A 24,418-nucleotide genomic window follows, 5' to 3' on the forward strand; every position below is an offset into this window, starting at 1 on the left:
ATAACTTCTCAAAAGTCATTCTACACTTCAGCCAAAAATTGCAGCCAGACAACGTATGGACAATTAACTACTTCCCCGTTTATATCAAAAACCTATTTCTAATTACCGATTGTGATTAGCAGTTTATATAGAGATGCAATTAGCAGTGTATATAGAGATGTATGTCTTTCATTATATATAAACAAAAAAAGTCTATATTAATCACTAGTTTATATATAAAATATTCTTGACTATAAATCACTCTTAACCAGTAGGTAATTCAGGTGACTCACCTGGGCTGATGGTGACACCTACGCTGATGACGTTGAACTTGTGACCTAGGTGCACTTGCCACCACCTAGGTTCAGGTCCCCTGGGAGTGAAGGAACAGGTGTCTGGGTTCCCATCTACAGCCATCTCTGGAGCATACGACCATAGGGTAGCACTCTGCAGAGTGCGCTTACCTCGCGCCAGGTTGAAGTCTGCCAGAGAGCGAGAGTGGTAGGTAATGGTTGGTTAAGAGTGGTAGCTTAGGTGGTAGTTTGTGATATTAGGTGGTGGTTTGTGATATGAGGTGGTAGTTTGTGACATTAGGTGGTAGTTTGTCATATGAGGTGAGGATTTGTGATATTATTTGGTGGTTTGTGACATTAGGTGGTAGTTTGTCATATGAGGTGAGGATTTGTGATATTAGGTGGTGGTTTGTGGTGTTAGTTTGTGGTTGTGTTTGGAAGATTAGGTGTTAGTTTGAGATGTTAGGTGGTAGTTTGGGATGTTAGGTGGTAGTTTGGGATGTTAGGTGGTAGTTTGGGATGTTAGGTGGTAGTTTGGGATGTTAGGTGGTAGTTTGGGATGTTAGGTGGTAGTTTGGGATGTTAGGTGGTAGTTTGGGTTTTTAGGTGGTAGTTTGGGATGTTAGGTGGTAGTTTGGGATGTTAGGTGGTAGTTTCGTGATAAATGTTAGTTTGGGATATTATATGTTAGTTTGTGATGTTAGGTGTTAGTTTGTGATGATAGGTGGTAGTTTCGAATGTTAGGTGGTAGTTTTTTGATGTTACGTATTAATTTGAGTTGTTAGGTGTTACTTTAAGATGTTAGGTTGCAATTTGCAATGTTAGGTGCTAGTTTATAATACTAGGTGTTAGTTGATAATATTAGGTGTTAGCTTCGGATGTTAGGTTTTGGTGTTAGTTTGTGACGTGTTGGAGTTATTTACAGCCAGAGTGAAAGTGTAGGGACCTGTGTAGCGAGTATTACAGTTACCTTCACACTCATGGTTCATGTGATGGCCTTACAGGCCTTTATTTACTAAAAGTACATGTACAAGGTATACAGACCGTAGCTGACATCAATAACATACTACTATATAGAAAGTACCTTGTTATGTAGAGCATTTCGGGGAAATTTGGTCAGTTTTGTCCCCAGGATGCAACCCACACCAGTCGACTAACACCCAGGTACCTATTTCACTGTTAGGTGAATATGGACATCAGGTGTCTTAAGGAAACACGTCCTAATGTTTCCACCCGTACTGGGGATCGACCCTTGGATCTCTATGTATGAGATGAGTGCGCTACCAGTTGAGCTACGGGACACTTGTCTCCCTCCTTTCATCTCTGACAAATTCTCGTTTTACACTACATTAAGTTTATTTAGGCACAGGTACAAATAAATACAATTAGTATAGTCAGTGATCATTATCACCTTTGGTATGACAACAGGCTTCAGTATCTCGGTCTGTCGTCTTCTGTCTGTCGGCTTCTGTCTCTCGGCTTCTGTCTCCACTAAACATTACATGAGTGTTGTACAAATAATCTGTGTTTACAGAAGATGGAGAAATGTAGCAATGTTTTGAAACATTTTGGTACATTCTCCTTCTATCTCCTTCCTTCCCTCTCTCCTTTCTTCTGTTTACACTTCCTATCTCCCTTTCACAGTAAACTAGCCACTACCATCCACAGGATGGATATGAGGTACACAATAAACTAGCCACTACCATCCATAGGATGGATATGAGGTACACAATAGCCACTACCATCCACAGGATGGATATGAGGTACACAATAGCCACTACCATCCACAGGATGGATATGAGGTACACAATAGCCACTACCATCCACAGGATGGATATGAGGTACACAATAGCCACTACCATCCACAGGATGGATATGAGGTACACAATAGCCACTACCATCCACAGGATGGATATGAGGTACACAATAGCCACTACCATCCACAGGATGGATATGAGGTACACAATAGCCACTACCATCCACAGGATGGATATGAGGTACACAATAGCCACTACCATCCACAGGATGGATATGAGGTACACAATAGCCACTACCATCCACAGGATGGATATGAGGTACACAATAGCCACTACCATCCACAGGATGGATATGAGGTACACAATAAACTAGCCACTACCATCCACAGGATGGATATGAGGTACACAATAAACTAGCCGCCACTACCATCCACAGGATGGATATGAGGTACACAATAAACTAGCTGCCACTACCATCCACAGGATGGCTACAGGAAGCAAGACAAACTAGCCACCTAGGCTGCAAAATCTAAATTTCCTTGTAGATATTTATCTAGCATATCTTAATGTAACTTGAGTCAATGTAAGACTAATGTAACCGCTGAGGCTGCCCTTGGGTATTATATTGAAAGTAAAGTAATTGATTTATTGTTATTTTTATTTGTCAAAAAACAGAACATGCATTTCCAAACATGGGAAGTAATCACGATATAATTATTACTTATACGCCAGGACCGATAGATAATTACATTAATAAAACTCAAAAAAATATGGAGTGTTTCAAATTGTTTGACCCAATTTTAGAGCAGGACGAGTTTAAATCGGGTTTATCTATTTAAAACATCTGTCCAGGGCACTGGAGACGTGTGTCCTTTGACGTAAAATAAAGAAAATATATAGAAAAAAATTATTCTGGCATTAAACTACCAATATTTGGTAGCAATTTTTAGTTATAATAGTAAAATGGGAGTAGTAATGACGTTAGTAATAATAGTAACACAATATTTCTTATGGGAACAAATTCGGTCAGTACTGGCACCTGGAGTGAAAAAATATCGTTAACCGGGGGTCCACTGTACTAGTGTGGAAAATTCTATTAATTTTTCTGGGATTTGTGTGTAAGAATTAATGGGATAATTTATAATGTTGTTGTGAAATTGTGTAAGTGTTTATCTTTAGTGACTTTTGAAAGATGTTCTGTGGCTGGAGAACTTATATTTTCTATTATTTCCTTATATTCTGTAAGGAGTTGAATAAGTGGAGTTTTTTTGTAATTTACAGGAAGTTAATATTTCAGTAATGAAAATGTAGTACACACCTGGAAGTGTTATTACATTAATTGAAAAGATGTACTGGTAAACATACCAGGGAAGAGCAACAAATATGGCGGAATAATGTGGATAGTACTGGTGGTTTGTGGAGACTTTATCTCATTTAATATAAGCCTATGGACATAGTATCGGCTAATATAGTGTTCTATATAATAAGTGAGTTAAACGTGTATCTGGAAGGGTGGAAATATAATGTGGAACTATTAAAATAAGGATGATAACGAGAGAAAATATATAACGTACACCTTCCAGAGTGAAATATTTTTTTTTCTTATTCGCCGGTACAAAATTTCACTACCCGTAATGTAACTATTAGCCAATATTATTTGTCTATTGATAGGGAGGCATTAAGATATATTATTAAGAAGACCATAATTTCGTAAGATGTCTTTCCCGTTCTTTTTTTCTTTTTTCTTTTTAATTATTGGAATTGTGTTATATACATAATAAGACATTAACAAATTATATAAAATTTGTCAAATCCAATAATCCTGAATATATACAGCCAGGGTGATGTACAGGGTGATTCATAAAGAACGACCCAGTTGGGGGTCATCATTTTGAAACACCCTGTATTTTGTCTTAATATTGGTAGATATACTGAAGTATTTTCTTGAATCTCAAGAACTATATACTATATTGACGTAATTTAAGGGGCACGTAAGTTACCGTCTCCTAATAACATTGTTCATTTTTCCACTGTAATCTACCTTGTCCATAATTATTATCACATTTGCTTAATTTCGTAAGTTGAAGTCCAGGATCTTCATGATTATAACTGTTAAATTCTCCCAAGTAATTTCTCTCAACCAGCAATAATAGTATGTGATATGATTGTTGTATTTTAGTGCAGTTAGCCATTAGTTTCAGTTAGGGGATACTGCGTTAAAATTTGTATTTTATTCTCATCTATCTAAATATGGCACTGAGACTTTATTGAGAGAGAGAGAGAGAGAAGACAGAGAGAGAAATTGAGAGAGAAGACAGAGAGAGAAATTGAGAGAGAAGACAGAGAGAGAAATTGAGAGAGAAGACAGAGAGAGAAATTGAGAGAGAAGACAGAGAGAGAAATTGAGAGAGAAGATAGAGAGAGAAATTGAAAGAGAGAGAAGACAGAGAGAAATTGAGAGTGAGAGAAGACAGAGAGAAACTGAGAGAGAGAAGACAGAGAAATTGTGAAATTCACAAAGCAGCACTTTTGGAGATCATGACAAAAACAAATAAATTTCACACACGACAGCTGGCAGGACCAGGAGCCGTGGATCGACCCCTTGCAAACACAAAGGGAGGTTACACATGAATACACACACATTCCACACCCTCCAGCAAAGGAACTGGAGCTATTCTCCCCCTCCTTGGATCAACCTTGACTGTCCCTCATTCTCCAGGTCCTGTATACCACCAGTCAAACATACTTTTATATCTAAAATATGAAATGAAGTTAACTCTTTGTATATATATATATATATATATATATATATATATATATATATATATATATATATATATATATATATATTCTGAGAGGTACTATATTGAGCGGGGTTTAATATTGTGTTTAGCTCCACGGTTTTGAGTTTAGCGATGGACCATTTTTATGTAAAGTTTACCAATATTAATCTGGTTGTGCCATGGAGACTTATATTTTGAGGTTGTGGGGTTAAAGTATATTTTGGTACCCAACCTAAACTACTGTAACCCAGCTTAACCTAATGTAACCCAACCTAACCTACTGTAACCCAGCTTAACATAATGTAACCTAACCTAATGTAACCCAACTTAACGTAATGCAACCCAACCTAACCTAACCTAATGTAACCCAACTTAACGTAATGCAACCCAACCTAACCTAACCTAATGTAACCCAGCCTAGCCTAATGTAACCCAATCTAACATAGTATAACCTAACCTAACCTAATATACCCCAACCTAACCTAACCAACTCTAAAATAGGAGTAATTCTATGTTAAGTTAGTTACCCCCCCCCCCAAGAAAAAAAAAATCACAATTTGCACAAACTATGACGAATTACATTGCACACACACCACTTAACACTGTAAAATTTACATAAAACACAGGGAGCTACAATCAATATTTATGTACTGTCTCCTGAGGAACTATCACCGCCACCTGATGCTGTAATCTGAGCTGCGGGTTCACAACTAATATCTGGCGTTCGGGAACTTTCTAAGCCGCAGAGGCATCAAGGAAGTAACTTTCAACATCTGCTGTGTCTTAGTACAAATAAATTACCAGGAACTAATTACGGGAGAATTATTACTTCTGGTAGTGTCTCCTAGCGTGGTCTATATGTTGACTTGGGACATTTTTCTCCGCACATGTTTTTAATACGTGTGAAAGGGAAGGTATTTAAAGGATTGGCTGAGATAAGATAAGATAAGATAAGATTTCGTTCGGATTTTTAACCCCGGAGGGTTAGCCACCCAAGATAACCCAAGAAAGTCAGTGCGTCATCGAGGACTGTCTAACTTATTTCCATTGGGGTCCTTAATCTTGTCCCCCAGGATGCGACCCACACCAGTCGACTAACACCCAGGTACCTATTTGCTGCTAGGTGAACAGGACAACAGGTGTAAGGAAACGTGTCGAAATGTTTCCACCCGCCGGGAATCGAACCCGGGCCCTCCGTGTGTGAAGCGGGAGCTTTAGCCACCAGGCCACCGGGCCACAAACATGCATAGTTACTTTTTATGATGGCAAAGGTGTCGGGAATGAATGTAAGAATTATAAATCAGTGTAGATAAATGGTTCAGAGAACGGACAAGTTGATTAATTAGACGTATGTGCAACACTTAGGTATCTTTATAGGGGAAACTTTTTGCCATCCAGTGGGCTCATCAGTCCTATACAAAGAAGAATGGTGAAGATCAGGAGTCGATGTAATCAGTCCATCAGTCTTTCGAAAAGGCGTATGACAGGGTGCACTGGGGAGCAAGTTGCAGGAGTTGCATATGTATAGAATTTAAAAAATAATGTAAATAGAGAAGAAGCTTCAGGCTGGAATATATAAGAGAGAAGGGAACTGTTTTACAGCAAGCATGTGTAGTAGACAATGATATGTAATGTCACCATGGTTGTTGAAGATGGACGGGGGTGGAAAAAAGTGAATGCTAGGGTACTGGTGTGTAACGTGGGTTTAATAGACAATAAATCTGAGATAAAGAGGGAGGTGTCACAGTTGCTCTTCACTGATGATACACTGCTTTTGTAAGAGTCAGAGAAGAAGTTGCAAAAGTTGGTGGAGGAAATTATAATGGTGAGTGAAAGAATGTAGTTGAAAGTGAAAACAGAAAATAGCAAAGTAATGGAAGACTAGGCAAAGACTGGACGTCATATTTAAGAGTATATATATATATATATATATATATATGTATATATATATATATATATATATATATATATATATATATATATATATATATATATATATATATATACACATTGACTTGGTAACGTGGCGCATGTAAACAAAGCCGCATGCGGCGCACTGATGGAACAAAACACTCACTGTAACACTTCACATACGTTACTTTCACCATCACCTTCATCACTACCATCACCTTCGTCACTACCATCACCTTCGTCACTTTCACTCTTCCTACTTTCACTGTCACCTTAAAATTCTCGTAAAAATATAAAGCCTCCCACAACCAGAAACCAAAAAAAATCCCTCAATCCATCAACAGATTTTAAAAGCACAGAGAAATTATTAAAATTAATAAACCATTAAATTAATTTTTAATTTGTGAGAATTCATAATTGAAGAAAAATCCCAGAATTTTTTGTATATAAAAATATAACATAAAATGACCCAATAAAAATATTTACGTAATATACCTGACTCAATTTTACGTAAATCAAATTTCTTATGAATACAAAATCTATGATAAATTTATGCATTCTTAAAAGTTATAATTACATAGTATAATTATGTAATTATAACTTTTACTGAATTAATTTTTTTTATTCGAATATAGTTAGTTAGTTAGTTAAAGATTAGCCGGTATTCTCCCGGCCCGGGCCTTGTCCAAGTGGTGGCCCGGCCTTGGCTCCCTCTTTAGGGAGTGTCTGAGACCTAAGTCTCCCATGGGAGGAGGCACAAGTACCTCCTCATCTTTGGGACCAACTGTCCCCAGGCCTAGCCACAAGCTAGGCCTCTCTGGTCTGCCATCCCCGCCACAAGGGGGCTAATGGGAATGACAGTCTTATGAGCTAAAAGCTCGGGCTCAGGCACCTACCCTACCCTAGAAGGGTTAGGCATGGTGTCGATGATTCGAATATAACAACAAGAGTTGGTACAATTAGGTTAAAATAATTATAATTACAGAGTTGGTATAACTATGTTAAATTAGATATAGTAACAGGTGGTATAACTATTAAAATAATTAAAGTTGGTATAACTTTTAAATTAGATATAATTACGTAGTTGGTATAACTATCTTAAAATATTATTAAAAATTTTTTTATGTTAAAACGTTAAAACGTAAATAGAGAAAGAACTGGAGGATAAACAAGCCGAGGGAAGTGGACTGACGCTCGCTGACGGGGGAAGTAGACAGACTGACGCTCGCTGACGGGGGAAGTAGACAGACTGACGCTCGCTGACGGGGGAAGTAGACAGACTGACGCTCGCTGACGGGGGAAGTGGACAGACTGACGCTCGCTGACGGGGGAAGTAGACAGACTGACGCTCGCTGACGGGGGAAGTGGACAGACTGACGCTCGCTGACGGGGGAAGTAGACAGACTGACGCTCGCTGACGGGGGAAGTGGACAGACTGACGCTCGCTGACGGGGGAAGTAGACAGACTGACGCTCACTGACGGGGGAAGTAGACAGACTGACGCTCGCTGACGGGGGAAGTAGACAGACTGACGCTCACTGACGGGGGAAGTAGACAGACTGACGCTCACTGACGGGGGAAGTAGACAGACTGACGCTCGCTGACGGGGGAAGTAGACAGACTGACGCTCGCTGACGGGGGAAGTAGACAGACTGACGCTCACTGACGGGGGAAGTAGACAGACTGACGCTCACTGACGGGGGTAGTAGACAGACTGACGCTCACTGACGGGGGAAGTAGACAGACTGACGCTCACTGACGGGGGAAGTAGACAGACTGACGCTCACTGACGGGGGAAGTAGACAGACTGACGCTCACTGACGGGGGTAGTAGACAGACTGACGCTCACTGACGGGGGAAGTAGACAGACTGACGCTCGTTGACGGGGGAAGTAGACAGACTGACGCTCGCTGACGGGGGAAATAGACAGACTGACGCTTGCTGACGGGGGAAGTAGACAGACTGACGCTCACTGACGGGGGAAGTAGACAGACTGACGCTCGCTGACGGGGGAAGTAGACAGATTGACGCTCACTGACGGCGGGAGTAGGCAGACTGACGCTCACTGACGGGGGAAGTAGACAGACTGGCGCTCACTGACGGGGGAAGTAGACAGACTGACGCTCACTGACGGGGGAAGTAGACAGACTGACGCTCACTGACGGGGGAAGTAGACAGACTGACGCTCGTTGACGGGGGAAGTAGACAGACTGACGCTCGCTGACGGGGGAAGTGGACAGACTGACGCTCGCTGACGGGGGAAGTAGACAGACTGACGCTCGCTGACGGGGGAAGTGGACAGACTGACGCTCGCTGACGGGGGAAGTAGACAGACTGACGCTCGCTGACGGGGGAAGTGGACAGACTGACGCTCGCTGACGGGGGAAGTAGACAGACTGACGCTCACTGACGGGGGAAGTAGACAGACTGACGCTCGCTGACGGGGGAAGTAGACAGACTGACGCTCACTGACGGGGGAAGTAGACAGACTGACGCTCACTGACGGGGGAAGTAGACAGACTGACGCTCGCTGACGGGGGAAGTAGACAGACTGACGCTCGCTGACGGGGGAAGTAGACAGACTGACGCTCACTGACGGGGGAAGTAGACAGACTGACGCTCACTGACGGGGGTAGTAGACAGACTGACGCTCACTGACGGGGGAAGTAGACAGACTGACGCTCACTGACGGGGGAAGTAGACAGACTGACGCTCACTGACGGGGGAAGTAGACAGACTGACGCTCACTGACGGGGGTAGTAGACAGACTGACGCTCACTGACGGGGGAAGTAGACAGACTGACGCTCGTTGACGGGGGAAGTAGACAGACTGACGCTCGCTGACGGGGGAAATAGACAGACTGACGCTTGCTGACGGGGGAAGTAGACAGACTGACGCTCACTGACGGGGGAAGTAGACAGACTGACGCTCGCTGACGGGGGAAGTAGACAGATTGACGCTCACTGACGGCGGGAGTAGGCAGACTGACGCTCACTGAGGGGGAAGTAGACAGACTGGCGCTCACTGACGGGGGAAGTAGACAGACTGACGCTCACTGACGGGGGAAGTAGACAGACTGACGCTCACTGACGGGGGAAGTAGACAGACTGACGCTCGTTGACGGGGGAAGTAGACAGACTGACGCTCGCTGACGGGGGAAGTAGACAGACTGACGCTCACTGACGGGGGAAGTAGACAGACTGACGCTCACTGACGGGGGAAGTAGACAGACTGACGCTAGCTGACGGGGGAAGTAGACAGACTGACGCTAACTGACGGGGGAAGTAGACAGATTGACGCTCACTGACGGGGGAAGTAGACAGACTGACGCTCGTTGACGGGGGAAGTAGACAGACTGACGCTCGCTGACGGGGGAAGTAGACAGATTGACGCTCGCTGACGGGGGAAGTGGACAGACTGACGCTCACTGACGGGGGAAGTAGACAGACTGACGCTAGCTGACGGGGGTAGTAGACAGACTGGTGCTCACTGACGGGAGAAGTAGACAGACTGACGCTCACTGACGGGGGAAGTAGACAGACTGACGCTCACTGACGGGGGAAGTAGACAGACTGACGCTCACTGACGGGGGAAGTGGACAGACTGGTGCTCACTGACGGGGGAAGTAGACAGACTGGTGCTCACTGACGGGGGAAGTGGACAGACTGGTGCTCACTGACGGGGGAAGTAGACAGACTGGTGCTCACTGACGGGGGAAGTGGACAGACTGGTGCTCACTGACGGGGGAAGTAGACAGACTGGTGCTCACTGACGGGAGAAGTAGACAGACTGGTGCTCACTGACGGGGGAAGTAGACAGACTGGTGCTCACTGACGGGGGAAGTAGACAGACTGACGCTCACTGACGGAGGAAGTAGACAGACTGACGCTTGCTGACGGGGGAAGTAGACAGACTGGTGCTCACTGACGGGGGAAGTGGACAGACTGGTGCTCACTGACGGGGGAAGTAGACAGACTGACGCTCACTGACGGGGGTAGTAGACAGACTGGTGCTCACTGACGGGGAAGTAGACAGACTGACGCTCGCTGACGGGGGAAGTAGACAGACTGGTGCTCGCTGACGGGGGAAGTAGACAGACTGACGCTCGCTGACGGGGGAAGTAGACAGGCTGGTGCTCGCTGACGGGGGAAGTAGACAGACTGACGCTCACTGACGGGGGAAGTAGACAGACTGACGCTAACTGACGGGGGAAGTAGACAGACTGGTGCTCACTGACGGGGGAAGTGGACAGACTGGTGCTCACTGACGGGGGAAGTAGACAGACTGGTGCTCACTGACGGGGGAAGTGGACAGACTGGTGCTCACTGACGGGGGAAGTGGACAGACTGGTGCTCACTGACGGGGGAAGTGGACAGACTGGTGCTCACTGACGGAGGAAGTAGACAGACTGACGCTTGCTGACGGGGGAAGTAGACAGACTGACGCTCACTGACGGGGGAAGTGGACAGACTGACGCTTGCTGACGGGGGAAGTAGACAGACTGGTGCTCACTGACGGGGGAAGTAGACAGACTGACGCTTGCTGACGGGGGAAGTAGACAGACTGGTGCTCACTGACGGGGGAAGTGGACAGACTGACGCTTGCTGACGGGGGAAGTAGACAGACTGACGCTCACTGACGGGGGAAGTAGACAGACTGACGCTTGCTGACGGGGGAAGTAGACTGGTGCTCACTGAAGGGGGAAGTGGACAGACTGGTGCTCACTGACGGGGGAAGTAGACAGACTGACGCTTGCTGACGGGGGAAGTAGACAGACTGACGCTCAATGACGGGGGAAGTAGACAGACTGACGCTCGCTGACGGGGGAAGTAGACAGACTGACGCTCGCTGACGGGGGAAGTAGACAGACTGACGCTCACTGAAGGTAGTCGTTGAGATCTACATTCACGGTGGAGGTATTCAACACAAACTTAAAACTTTTCACGCTAAAATGGCACGAGCAAATCTGCTGCTAAAATGATGCCGCGGGTGACCACTTTTGGAAAGTTGACACACGCACGCACGCGCGCACACACACACACACACACACACACACACACACACACACACACACACACACACACACACACACACACACACACACACACACACACACACACACACACACACACACCCACACACACACACACACACACATACACACACACATACACACACACACACGCACATATAGACACATACACCAGCAAGACTGGACTTAGTGTTCACCTTGAGTAGTGCAGATATTGAGGACATCACATATGAAAGACCCCTTGGGGCCAGCGATCATGTGGTTTTAAGCTTCGAATACACAGTAGAGATACAAGTGGAGGGAGAAGCAGGAAGGCCAGGACGAATGAAGCCAAACTACAAGAAAGGGGACTACACGGGAATGAGGAACTTCCTGAACGGGGTTCATTGGGACAGAGAACTGGCAGGGAAGCCAGTTAATGAGATGATGGAATATGTAGCAACAAAATGCAAGGAGGCTGAGGAGAGGTTTGTACCCAAGGGTAACAGGAATAATGAAAAAGCCAGGATGAGCCCATGGTTCACCCAAAGGTGCAGGGAGGCAAAAACCAAGTGTGCTAGGGAATGGAAGAAATATAGGAGGCAAAGGACCCAGGAGAATAAGGAGAGCAGTCGTAGAGCCAGAAACGAATATGCACAGATAAGAAGGGAGGCCCAACGACAATATGAAAACGACATAGCAGCGAAAGCTAAATCTGATCCGAAACTGTTGTACAGCCACATCAGGAGGAAAACAACAGTCAAGGACCAGGTAATCAGGCTAAGGAAGGAAGGAGGAGAGACAACAAGAAATGACCGTCAAGTATGTGAGGAACTCAACAAGAGATTTAAAGAAGTGTTCACAGAGGAGACAGAAGGGGCTCCAGAATGACGGAGAGGTGGGGTACACCACCAAGTGCTGGACACAGTACACACAACCGAAGAAGAAGTGAAGAGGCGTCTGAGCGAGCTCGATACCTCAAAGGCAATGGGGCCAGATAACATCTCCCCATGGGTCCTGAGAGAGGGAGCAGAGGCACTATGTGTACCCCTAACAACAACATTCAATACATCTATCGAAACAGGGAGACTGCCTGAGGCATGGAAGACAGCAAATGTAGTCCCAATCTTTAAAAAAGGAGACAGACATGAAGCACTAAACTACAGACCAGTGTCACTGACATGTATAGTATGCAAAGTCATGGAGAAGATTATCAGAAGAGTGGTGGAACACCTAGAAAGGAATGATCTCATCAACAGCAGCCAACATGATTTCAGGGATGGGAAATCCTGTGTCACAAACCTACTGGAGTTCTATGACATGGTGACAGCAGTAAGACAAGAGAGAGAGAGGGGTGGGTGGATTGCATTTTCTTGGACTGCAAGAAGGCGCTTGACACAGTTCCACACAAGAGATTACTGCAAAAACTGGAGGACCAAGCAGGGATAACAGGGAAGGCACTACAATGGATCAGGGAATACTTGTCAGGAAGACAGCAGCGAGTCATGGTACGTGGCGAGGTGTCAGAGTGGGCACCTGTGACCAGCGGGGTCCCACAGGGGTCAGTCCTAGGACCAGTGCTGTTTCTGGTATTTGTGAACGACATGACGGAAGGAATAGACTCTGAGGTGTCCCTGTTTGCAGATGACGTGAAGTTGATGAGAAGAATTCATTCGATCGAAGACCAGGCAGAACTACAAAGGGATCTGGACAGGCTGCAGACCTGGTCCAGCAATTGGCTCCTGGAGTTCAATCCCACCAAGTGCAAAGCCATGAAGGTTGGGGAAGGGCAAAGAAGACCGCAGACGGAGTACAGTCTAGGGGGACAGAGACTACAAACTTCACTCAAGGAAAAAGATCTTGGGGTGAGTATAACACCAGGCACATCTCCTGAAGCGCACATCAATCAAATAACTGCTGCAGCATATGGGCGCCTAGCAAACCTCAGAACAGCATTCCGACATCTTAATAAGGAATCGTTCAGGACCCTGTACACCGTGTATGTTAGGCCCATATTGGAGTATGCGGCACCAGTTTGGAACCCACACCTAGCCAAGCACGTAAAGAAACTAGAGAAAGTGCAAAGGTTTGCAACAAGACTAGTCCCAGAGCTAAGAGGTATGTCCTACGAGGAGAGGACAGGAGAGATAGGGGGGACATGATAACGACAAACAAAATACTGAGAGGAATTGACAAGGTGGACAAAGACAGGATGTTCCAGAGATGGGACACAACAACAAGGGGACACAGTTGGAAGTTGAAGACACAGATGAATCACAGGGATGTTAGGAAGTATTTCTTCAGCCACAGAGTAGTCAGGAAGTGGAATAGTTTGGGAAGCGATGTAGTGGAGGCAGGAACTATACATAGTTTTAAGACGAGGTATGATAAAGCTCATGGAGCAGGGGGAGAGAGGACCTAGTAGCTGTCGGTGAAGAGGCGGGGCCAGGAGCTGAGTCTCGACCCCTGCAACCACAATTAGGTGAGTAATTAGGTGATTACACACACGCACACACACACACTAATAATAGTAGTAGTTGTAATAATAGACACAGAAGTAGTAATAATAGTAGTAACAGTAGTAATAATAGTAGTAACAGTAGTAATAATAGTAGTAACAGTAGTAATAATAGTAGTAACAGTAGTAATAATAGTAACAGTAGTAATAATAGTAACAGTAGTAATAATAGTAGTAACAGTAGTAATAATAGTAGTAACAGTAGTAATAATAGTAGTAACAGTAGTAATAATAGTAGTAACAGTAGTAATAATAGTAGTAACAGTAGTAATAATAGCAGTAACAGTAGTAATAACAGCAGTAACAGTAGTAATAACAGCAGTAACAGTAGTAATAACAGCAGTAACAGTAGTAATAACAGCAGTAACAGTAGTAATAACAGCAGTAACAGTAGTAATAACAACAGTAACAGTAGTAATAACAGCAGTAACAGTAGTAATAATGGTAACAGTAATAACAGTAGTAACAACAAAAGAGTAATAATAAAAGTAGGAATAGTAGTAGTAATAATAGTAGTAGACTAGTAGCAAAAGTAGTAGTAATGATAGTTAGGTAATGGTAGTGGTAGTGCAGTAGTAGTAGTAGCAGTGGTAATGGTAGCAGTGAGTAAGGTAGTAAGGCAGTAGTAGTGATAGTATTAGGTAGTGGTTGTCAGTAGGTAGTGAAATGGCTTAGTAGGTGGTGGCAGGTGGATGGTGCAGGTGGTGGCAGGTGGTGGCAGTGGTGGCAGTGGTGGTGGTAGTGGTGGTAGGCAGGGTGGCGGTGGTGGAGGTAGTGGTGGCGGTGGTCGTGGTGGCAGGTGGTGGTGGTAGGCGGTGTTAGCGGTGGTGGTGGTGGTGGCAGGTGGTGGTAGGCAGTGGTGGTAGGTGGCAGTGGTGGTGGTAGGTAGGCAGGTGCCAGTGGTAGCAGTGGTAGGTAGTATAATGGTAGCAGTGGTAGGTAGTAGTAGTAGGTGGCAGTAGGCAGTAGGTAGGTAGTAGGTAGTAGCAGTAGGTAGGCAGTGGTGGCAGTGGTAGTAGGTAGTAGCAGTAGGTAGGTAGGTAGTGGAGGTGGAAGTGTGGACGGTGGTGGTGGCGGTGGTGGTGGTGGGAGTGGCGGTGGTGGAGGTGGTGGTGGCGGTGGTGGTGGTGGCGGTGGTGGTGGTGGCGGCCGGTGGCGGTGGTGGTGGTGGAGTGGTGCTGGTGGTGAGTGGCGGTGGCCAGCGGTGGTGGTGGTGGTGGTGGCAAGGTGGTGGCGGTGGTGGTGGCAGGTGGTAGGTGGTGGTGGTGGAGTGGCTGTGGTGGTGGTGGTGGTGGTGAGTGTGGCAGTGGTGGATGGTAGGCAGAGTAGGTGGAAGTAGTAGTGGCAGTGGCAGTAGGTAGTAGGTAGGTGGCAGTAGGTAGTAGTGGTGGTAGCAAGTAGCAGTGGTAGCCAGTAGTGATAGCAGCGGTGGTATGCAGTGGTGGTAGTGGAAGTGGTGGTAGGCAGTGGTAGTGGCGTGGTGTGTGCATGGTGTGTAGCGGTGGTGTAGGTGGTGCTAGGTGGTGGTAATGGCTTGGTAGGCAATAGGTAGTATTGCGGTAGGTGGTGGTGGCGGTAGGTGGTAGTTGGCGTGTAGGTGGTGGCAGTGGCGGTAGGTAAGGTGGTTGGCGGTAGGTAAGGTAGGCAGTGAAGTGGTGGTGGCTAGAGTAAGGTGGTAGGTAGGTAGTGGTGTTAGCAGTAATATGGTGCAGTAGGCAGTGAGTGGTGTTAGCAGTGTTAAGGTAGTAGCGGTAGTGTAGTATTGCAGGTAATGGTAGTGGCCAGTGGCAGTAGTAGGTGTTGGCAGTGGTGGTGGTGGTAGCAGTAGTAGGTGAGTAGCGGTGGTGGTGGTGGCAGTGGTGGTGTGGTCCAATGGTGGTGTGGTAGTAGCAGGTGGTGGTGGCGGTAGGTAGTGGTGGACAGTGGGAGTGGTGGTGGTGCGGTAGGTGGCAGGTGGTAGGTGGTAGGTAGGTGGTGGTGTAATTGGCAGTGGTAGCAGGTGGTAGGTGGTGGCAGTGGTCAGCAGTGGCAGGTGGTGCAGGTGGTAGGTGGAGTAGGCAGGTAAGGTGGTAGTAGCATGTGGCAGGTAGGTAGTAGTAGGTGGTAGCAGTGGTAGCAGTAGTGGTAGGTAGCAGGTGGTAGTAGGTAGGTGGCAGTGGGATGCGGTAGCAGTAGTAGTAGGTAGGTAGGCAGTAGGTAGTGGTAAGGTGTGGTAGTGAGTGGTAGGTAGGTGGTGGCAGGTGGTGCAGGTGGTAGGTGGCAGGTGGTGGTGGTAGGTGGTGGTGGCAGTAGGCGGTGGTAGGTAGGTAGGTGGTAGGTGGTGGTGGCGGTAGGTAGGTGGTAAGGTAGCAGGTGGTGGCAGGTAATGGTAGGTAGTGGTGGCCGTGGTGGTGGTAGGTAGGTAGTGGCAGTGGTAGGTGGAGTGGTGGTAGGTGGTGGTGGTAGGTAGGTGGTAGCAGTGGTAGTGGCAGTGGTGGTGGGGTAGGTAGGTGGCAGGTAGTGGTAGTGGTGGCAGTAGGTAGGTAGGTGAGTAGGTACAGTGGTGGTAGTGGCAGTGGTTGGCAGGTAGGTGGTAGGTGGTATCAGGTAGGTGGCAGGTAGTAGGTATCAGGTAGGTAGGCAGGTAGGTAGTAGGTAGGTAGTAGGTTGTAGGTAGGTGTCAGGTGGTAGGTAGGTAGGTAGGGTGTCAGGTAGGTAGGCAGGTAGGTAGGTGTCAGGTAGGTGGCGGTGGTGGTGGTGGCAGGTGGTAGGCGGTGGTAGTAGGTAGGTGGTAAGGTAGTATCAGGTGGTAGGCAGGTAGGTGGTAGGTAGTGGTAGGTAGGTAGGTAGGTAGTAGGTATCAGGTGGTAGCCATGAGGTAGTATCAGGTAGGTAGGTGTCAGGTGGTAGCAGGTGGTAGTAGTAGGTAGGTAGTAGTGGTATCGGTAGTAGCGGTGGTAGTATCAGTAGGTAGCAGGTGAGTAGTAGCAGTGGTAGCCCAGGTAGGTAGGTAGGTAGTAGGTGGTAGGTAGTGGTAGGTATCAGTAGTAGCAGTAGTAGTGTCAGGTAGGTAGGCAGTAGGTAGTGGAGCAGTAGGTAGTAGGTGGTAGGTAATAATGTGTTGTAATGTAGATAAAGGAACCTTGGTTTGTAAGTAACAAAAACACTGTTATGTATCAGGTAGTGAGTAGGTAGCGGTGGCGGTAGGTAGCGGTAGGTGGTGTCAGGTAGGTAGCGGTGGTGGTAGGTAGGTGGAGGTATCAAGGTGGTAGGCGGTGGTAGTGTCGGTGGTGGCGGTGGTAAGGTGGTGGTGGTAGTGGTAGTGTAAGGTGGCAGGTGGCGGTGGTGGTAGTAGGTAGTAGTTAGCCGGTAGTGGTGGTGGTGGTGGTGGTGGTGGTGGTGGTGGTGGTGGCGGTGGCGGCGGTGGTGGTGGTGGTGGTGGCAGGTGGTGGTGGTGGCGGTGGTGGTAGGTGGTAGGTGGTGGTGTTAGTAGGTAGGTGGTAGGTAGGTAGGTAGGTAGGTAGGTAGGTGGTTGAGCAGGTAGGTAGGTAGGTAGGTAGTAGGTGGAGGTAGAGGAACCTTGGTTGTAACAAGAACACTGGTATATATCTGTAGTAGCAGCAGTAGCAGTAGTAGTAGTAACAGTAGCAGTAGTAGTAGTAATAATATCATTAATAACAGTAAGGAACCTTGGTTGTAACAAGAACACTGGTATATATCTGTAGTAGCAGCAGTAGCAGTAGTAGTAGTAACAGTAGCAGTAGTAGTAGTAATAATATCATTAATAACAGTAAGAAACCTTGGTTGTAACAAGAACACTGGTATATATCTGTAGTAGCAGCAGTAGCAGTAGTAGTAGTAACAGTAGCAGTAGTAGTAGTAATAATATCATTAATAATAGTAAGGAACCTTCGTTGTAACAAGAACACTGGTATATATCTGTGGTAGCAGCAGTAGCAGTAGTAGTAGTAACAGTAGCAGTAGTAGTAGTAATAATATCATTAATAACAGTAAGGAACCTTGGTTGTAACAAGAACACTGGTATATATCTGTAGTAGCAGCAGTAGCAGTAGTAGTAGTAACAGTAGCAGTAGTAGTAGTAATAATATCATTAATAACAGTAAGAAACCTTGGTTGTAACAAGAACACTGGTATATATCTGTAGTAGCAGCAGTAGCAGTAGTAGTAGTAACAGTAGCAGTAGTAGTAGTAATAATATCATTAATAACAGTAAGGAACCTTGGTTGTAACAAGAACACTGGTATATATCTGTAGTAGCAGCAGTAGCAGTAGTAGTAGTAACAGTAGCAGTAGTAGTAGTAATAATATCATTAATAACAGTAAGGAACCTTGGTTGTAACAAGAACACTGGTATATATCTGTAGTAGCAGCAGTAGCAGTAGTAGTAGTAACAGTAGCAGTAGTAGTAGTAATAATATCATTAATAACAGTAAGGAACCTTGGTTGTAACAAGAACACTGGTATATATCTGTAGTAGCAGCAGTAGCAGTAGTAGTAGTAACAGTAGCAGTAGTAGTAGTAATAATATCATTAATAACAGTAAGAAACCTTGGTTGTAACAAGAACACTGGTATATATCTGTAGTAGCAGCAGTAGCAGTAGTAGTAGTAACAGTAGCAGTAGTAGTAGTAATAATATCATTAATAACAGTAAGGAACCTTGGTTGTAACAAGAACACTGGTATATATCTGTAGTAGCAGCAGTAGCAGTAGTAGTAGTAACAGTAGCAGTAGTAGTAGTAATAATATCATTAATAACAGTAAGGAACCTTGGTTGTAACAAGAACACTGGTATATATCTGTAGTAGCAGCAGTAGCAGTAGTAGTAGTAACAGTAGCAGTAGTAGTAGTAATAATATCATTAATAACAGTAAGAAACCTTGGTTGTAACTAGAACACTGGTATATATCTGTAGTAGCAGCAGTAGCAGTAGTAGTAGTAACAGTAGCAGTAGTAGTAGTAATAATATCATTAATAACAGTAAGGAACCTTGGTTGTAACAAGAACACTGGTATATATCTGTGGTAGCAGCAGTAGCAGTAGTAGTAGTAACAGTAGCAGTAGTAGTAGTAATAATATCATTAATAATAGTAAGGAACCTTGGTTGTAACAAGAACACTGGTATATATCTGTAGTAGCAGCAGTAGCAGTAGTAGTAGTAACAGTAGCAGTAGTAGTAGTAATAATATCATTAATAACAGTAAGGAACCTTGGTTGTAACAAGAACACTGGTATATATCTGTAGTAGCAGCAGTAGCAGTAGTAGTAGTAACAGTAGCAGTAGTAGTAGTAATAATATCATTAATAACAGTAAGAAACCTTGGTTGTAACAAGAACACTGGTATATATCTGTGGTAGCAGCAGTAGCAGTAGTAGTAGTAACAGTAGCAGTAGTAGTAGTAATAATATCATTAATAACAGTAAGGAACCTTGGTTGTAACAAGAACACTGGTATATATCTGTAGTAGCAGCAGTAGCAGTAGTAGTAGTAACAGTAGCAGTAGTAGTAGTAATAATATCATTAATAACAGTAAGGAACCTTGGTTGTAACAAGAACACTGGTATATATCTGTAGTAGCAGCAGTAGCAGTAGTAGTAGTAACAGTAGCAGTAGTAGTAGTAATAATATCATTAATAACAGTAAGGAACCTTGGTTGTAACAAGAACACTGGTATATATCTGTAGTAGCAGCAGTAGCAGTAGTAGTAGTAACAGTAGCAGTAGTAGTAGTAATAATATCATTAATAACAGTAAGAAACCTTGGTTGTAACAAGAACACTGGTATATATCTGTAGTAGCAGCAGTAGCAGTAGTAGTAGTAACAGTAGCAGTAGTAGTAGTAATAATATCATTAATAACAGTAAGGAACCTTGGTTGTAACAAGAACACTGGTATATATCTGTAGTAGCAGCAGTAGCAGTAGTAGTAGTAACAGTAGCAGTAGTAGTAGTAATAATATCATTAATAACAGTAAGGAACCTTGGTTGTAACAAGAACACTGGTATATATCTGTAGTAGCAGCAGTAGCAGTAGTAGTAGTAACAGTAGCAGTAGTAGTAGTAATAATATCATTAATAACAGTAAGAAACCTTGGTTGTAACAAGAACACTTGTATATATCTGTAGTAGCAGCAGTAGCAGTAGTAGTAGTAACAGTAGCAGTAGTAGTAGTAATAATATCATTAATAACAGTAAGGAACCTTGGTTGTAACAAGAACACTGGTATATATCTGTAGTAGCAGCAGTAGCAGTAGTAGTAGTAACAGTAGCAGTAGTAGTAGTAATAATATCATTAATAACAGTAAGGAACCTTGGTTGTAACAAGAACACTGGTATATATCTGTAGTAGCAGCAGTAGCAGTAGTAGTAGTAACAGTAGCAGTAGTAGTAGTAATAATATCATTAATAACAGTAAGGAACCTTGGTTGTAACAAGAACACTGGTATATATCTGTAGTAGCAGCAGTAGCAGTAGTAGTAGTAACAGTAGCAGTAGTAGTAGTAATAATATCATTAATAACAGTAAGAAACCTTGGTTGTAACAAGAACACTGGTATATATCTGTAGTAGCAGCAGTAGCAGTAGTAGTAGTAACAGTAGCAGTAGTAGTAGTAATAATATCATTAATAACAGTAAGGAACCTTGGTTGTAACAAGAACACTGGTATATATCTGTAGTAGCAGCAGTAGCAGTAGTAGTAGTAACAGTAGCAGTAGTAGTAGTAATAATATCATTAATAACAGTAAGGAACCTTGGTTGTAACAAGAACACTGGTATATATCTGTAGTAGCAGCAGTAGCAGTAGTAGTAGTAACAGTAGCAGTAGTAGTAGTAATAATATCATTAATAACAGTAAGAAACCTTGGTTGTAACAAGAACACTGGTATATATCTGTAGTAGCAGCAGTAGCAGTAGTAGTAGTAACAGTAGCAGTAGTAGTAGTAATAATATCATTAATAACAGTAAGGAACCTTGGTTGTAACAAGAACACTGGTATATATCTGTAGTAGCAGCAGTAGCAGTAGTAGTAGTAACAGTAGCAGTAGTAGTAGTAATAATATCATTAATAACAGTAAGGAACCTTGGTTGTAACAAGAACACTGGTATATATCTGTAGTAGCAGCAGTAGCAGTAGTAGTAGTAACAGTAGCAGTAGTAGTAGTAATAATATCATTAATAACAGTAAGGAACCTTGGTTGTAACAAGAACACTGGTATATATCTGTAGTAGCAGCAGTAGCAGTAGTAGTAGTAACAGTAGCAGTAGTAGTAGTAATAATATCATTAATAACAGTAAGAAACCTTGGTTGTAACAAGAACACTGGTATATATCTGTAGTAGCAGCAGTAGCAGTAGTAGTAGTAACAGTAGCAGTAGTAGTAGTAATAATATCATTAATAACAGTAAGGAACCTTGGTTGTAACAAGAACACTGGTATATATCTGTAGTAGCAGCAGTAGCAGTAGTAGTAGTAACAGTAGCAGTAGTAGTAGTAATAATATCATTAATAACAGTAAGGAACCTTGGTTGTAACAAGAACACTGGTATATATCTGTAGTAGCAGCAGTAGCAGTAGTAGTAGTAACAATAGCAGTAGTAGTAGTAATAATATCATTAATAACAGTAAGAAACCTTGGTTGTAACAAGAACACTGGTATATATCTGTAGTAGCAGCAGTAGCAGTAGTAGTAGTAACAGTAGCAGTAGTAGTAGTAATAATATCATTAATAACAGTAAGGAACCTTGGTTGTAACAAGAACACTGGTATATATCTGTAGTAGCAGCAGTAGCAGTAGTAGTAGTAACAGTAGCAGTAGTAGTAGTAATAATATCATTAATAACAGTAAGGAACCTTGGTTGTAACAAGAACACTGGTATATATCTGTAGTAGCAGCAGTAGCAGTAGTAGTAGTAACAGTAGCAGTAGTAGTAGTAATAATATCATTAATAACAGTAAGGAACCTTGGTTGTAACAAGAACACTGGTATATATCTGTAGTAGCAGCAGTAGCAGTAGTAGTAGTAACAGTAGCAGTAGTAGTAGTAATAATATCATTAATAACAGTAAGAAACCTTGGTTGTAACAAGAACACTGGTATATATCTGTAGTAGCAGCAGTAGCAGTAGTAGTAGTAACAGTAGCAGTAGTAGTAGTAATAATATCATTAATAACAGTAAGGAACCTTGGTTGTAACAAGAACACTGGTATATATCTGTAGTAGCAGCAGTAGCAGTAGTAGTAGTAACAGTAGCAGTAGTAGTAGTAATAATATCATTAATAACAGTAAGAAACCTTGGTTGTAACAAGAACACTGGTATATATCTGTAGTAGCAGCAGTAGCAGTAGTAGTAGTAACAGTAGCAGTAGTAGTAGTAATAATATCATTAATAACAGTAAGAAACCTTGGTTGTAACAAGAACACTGGTATATATCTGTAGTAGCAGCAGTAGCAGTAGTAGTAGTAACAGTAGCAGTAGTAGTAGTAATAATATCATTAATAACAGTAAGAAACCTTGGTTGTAACAAGAACACTGGTATATATCTGTAGTAGCAGCAGTAGCAGTAGTAGTAGTAACAGTAGCAGTAGTAGTAGTAATAATATCATTAATAACAGTAAGGAACCTTGGTTGTAACAAGAACACTGGTATATATCTGTAGTAGCAGCAGTAGCAGTAGTAGTAGTAACAGTAGCAGTAGTAGTAGTAATAATATCATTAATAACAGTAAGGAACCTTGGTTGTAACAAGAACACTGGTATATATCTGTAGTAGCAGCAGTAGCAGTAGTAGTAGTAACAGTAGCAGTAGTAGTAGTAATAATATCATTAATAACAGTAAGGAACCTTGGTTGTAACAAGAACACTGGTATATATCTGTAGTAGCAGCAGTAGCAGTAGTAGTAGTAACAGTAGCAGTAGTAGTAGTAATAATATCATTAATAACAGTAAGGAACCTTGGTTGTAACAAGAACACTGGTATATATCTGTCATACTTCACACAACATAACACAAACAACAATAATTTAGATATATACGTGTACTTCAAATTAGAGTTTCACTGCTGGGTACAAAACATCTCCTCTGAGACAATGATGCAAACTTTCACACTTTTTATATTGAGCTACAGCTGCTGGACCTTCTGAAAGTGTTGATCTACAAGTCATGATCTAGTCATGGTTCTCATGGTTATGGCTTTGACCTTATGACCTCACTAGTGAATTTCCTCTTTTCCTGATTTTGGGCAATTGGTCCCAGACCGACGGACGGAGGATCGAGCCTCCGCCACTGAATGACCCAGACGGGCTTACAGCTTCACATGAGGAAGATATATATATATATATATATATATATATATATATATATATATATATATATATATATATATATATATATATATATATATATATATATATATATATATATATATATATATTGCCGAATAGGTAAAACTTGCGATTTGGGCCTAAATAGCAACGCTCTTCTTGCCGAATAAGGCAAGTGAAAATTTGTGTATGCAATAATTTCGCAAAAATCATTCTGAACCTAACGAAAAAAATTTTATTTCATTGTGTTTGTTTATTACTAAATTATTGTAAACTTTTCTAAAATATATTTAGTTGGAATAAGCTAAATTAAATTGCGCTTGTTGTAATAAGGTCAGGTAAGTTTTCTAAGGTTTTTTTGGTACACAATTAATTATTTTTACATTAACATAAATGAAAAAAATATAACTTTAAACGTATTAGAGAAAACTTTAGAAAGGACTTAATTTTAAATGAGTTCTTGATAACTGACCAGTTTTACCTATTTGGCACGACATATATAATAGTTCACTGACTATAAATCTCTCTCACAGTTCATTAGATATCACAAAGTGGCTCACACATCCACAGTTCACAGTTCACCGGTGATTGATAACTTGGTTCAGGTGGGTAGGTAGGTAGGCAGGTAGGTAGGTAGGTGGTAGGTAGCAGGTGGTTGGTGGTTGGTGTGGTAGTCGGCGGATGGTAGTTGGTAGGTGGTAGGTAGGTAGGTGGTAGGTAGGTGGTAGGTGGCACGGTGGTGGTAGGTAGTGGTGTTAGGTGGTAGGTGGTGGTAGGCAGTGGTGGTGTGGCCCAGGTGGTAGGTGGTGGTAGGTGGTAGGTGGTGGTGGTAGGTGGTGGCCAAGTGG

General features: G+C 43.2%; 1 protein-coding gene across 1 annotated transcript in view; it reads right to left on the reverse strand.

Annotated features, from left to right (window-relative positions):
* LOC128687311 (uncharacterized) overlaps positions 1-24,418 on the reverse strand; it is a gene marked incomplete in the record, with an annotated part of 219,822 nt that overhangs the window by 19,742 nt on the left and 175,662 nt on the right. Inside the window, 1 exon segment of the mRNA XM_070098341.1 lies at positions 273-461. Coding sequence (XP_069954442.1) covers positions 273-461 — 189 coding nt within the window.

Source organism: Cherax quadricarinatus, chromosome 62, assembly GCF_038502225.1.
Source record: "Cherax quadricarinatus isolate ZL_2023a chromosome 62, ASM3850222v1, whole genome shotgun sequence".
Taxonomy (NCBI): Eukaryota; Metazoa; Arthropoda; class Malacostraca; order Decapoda; family Parastacidae; genus Cherax; species Cherax quadricarinatus.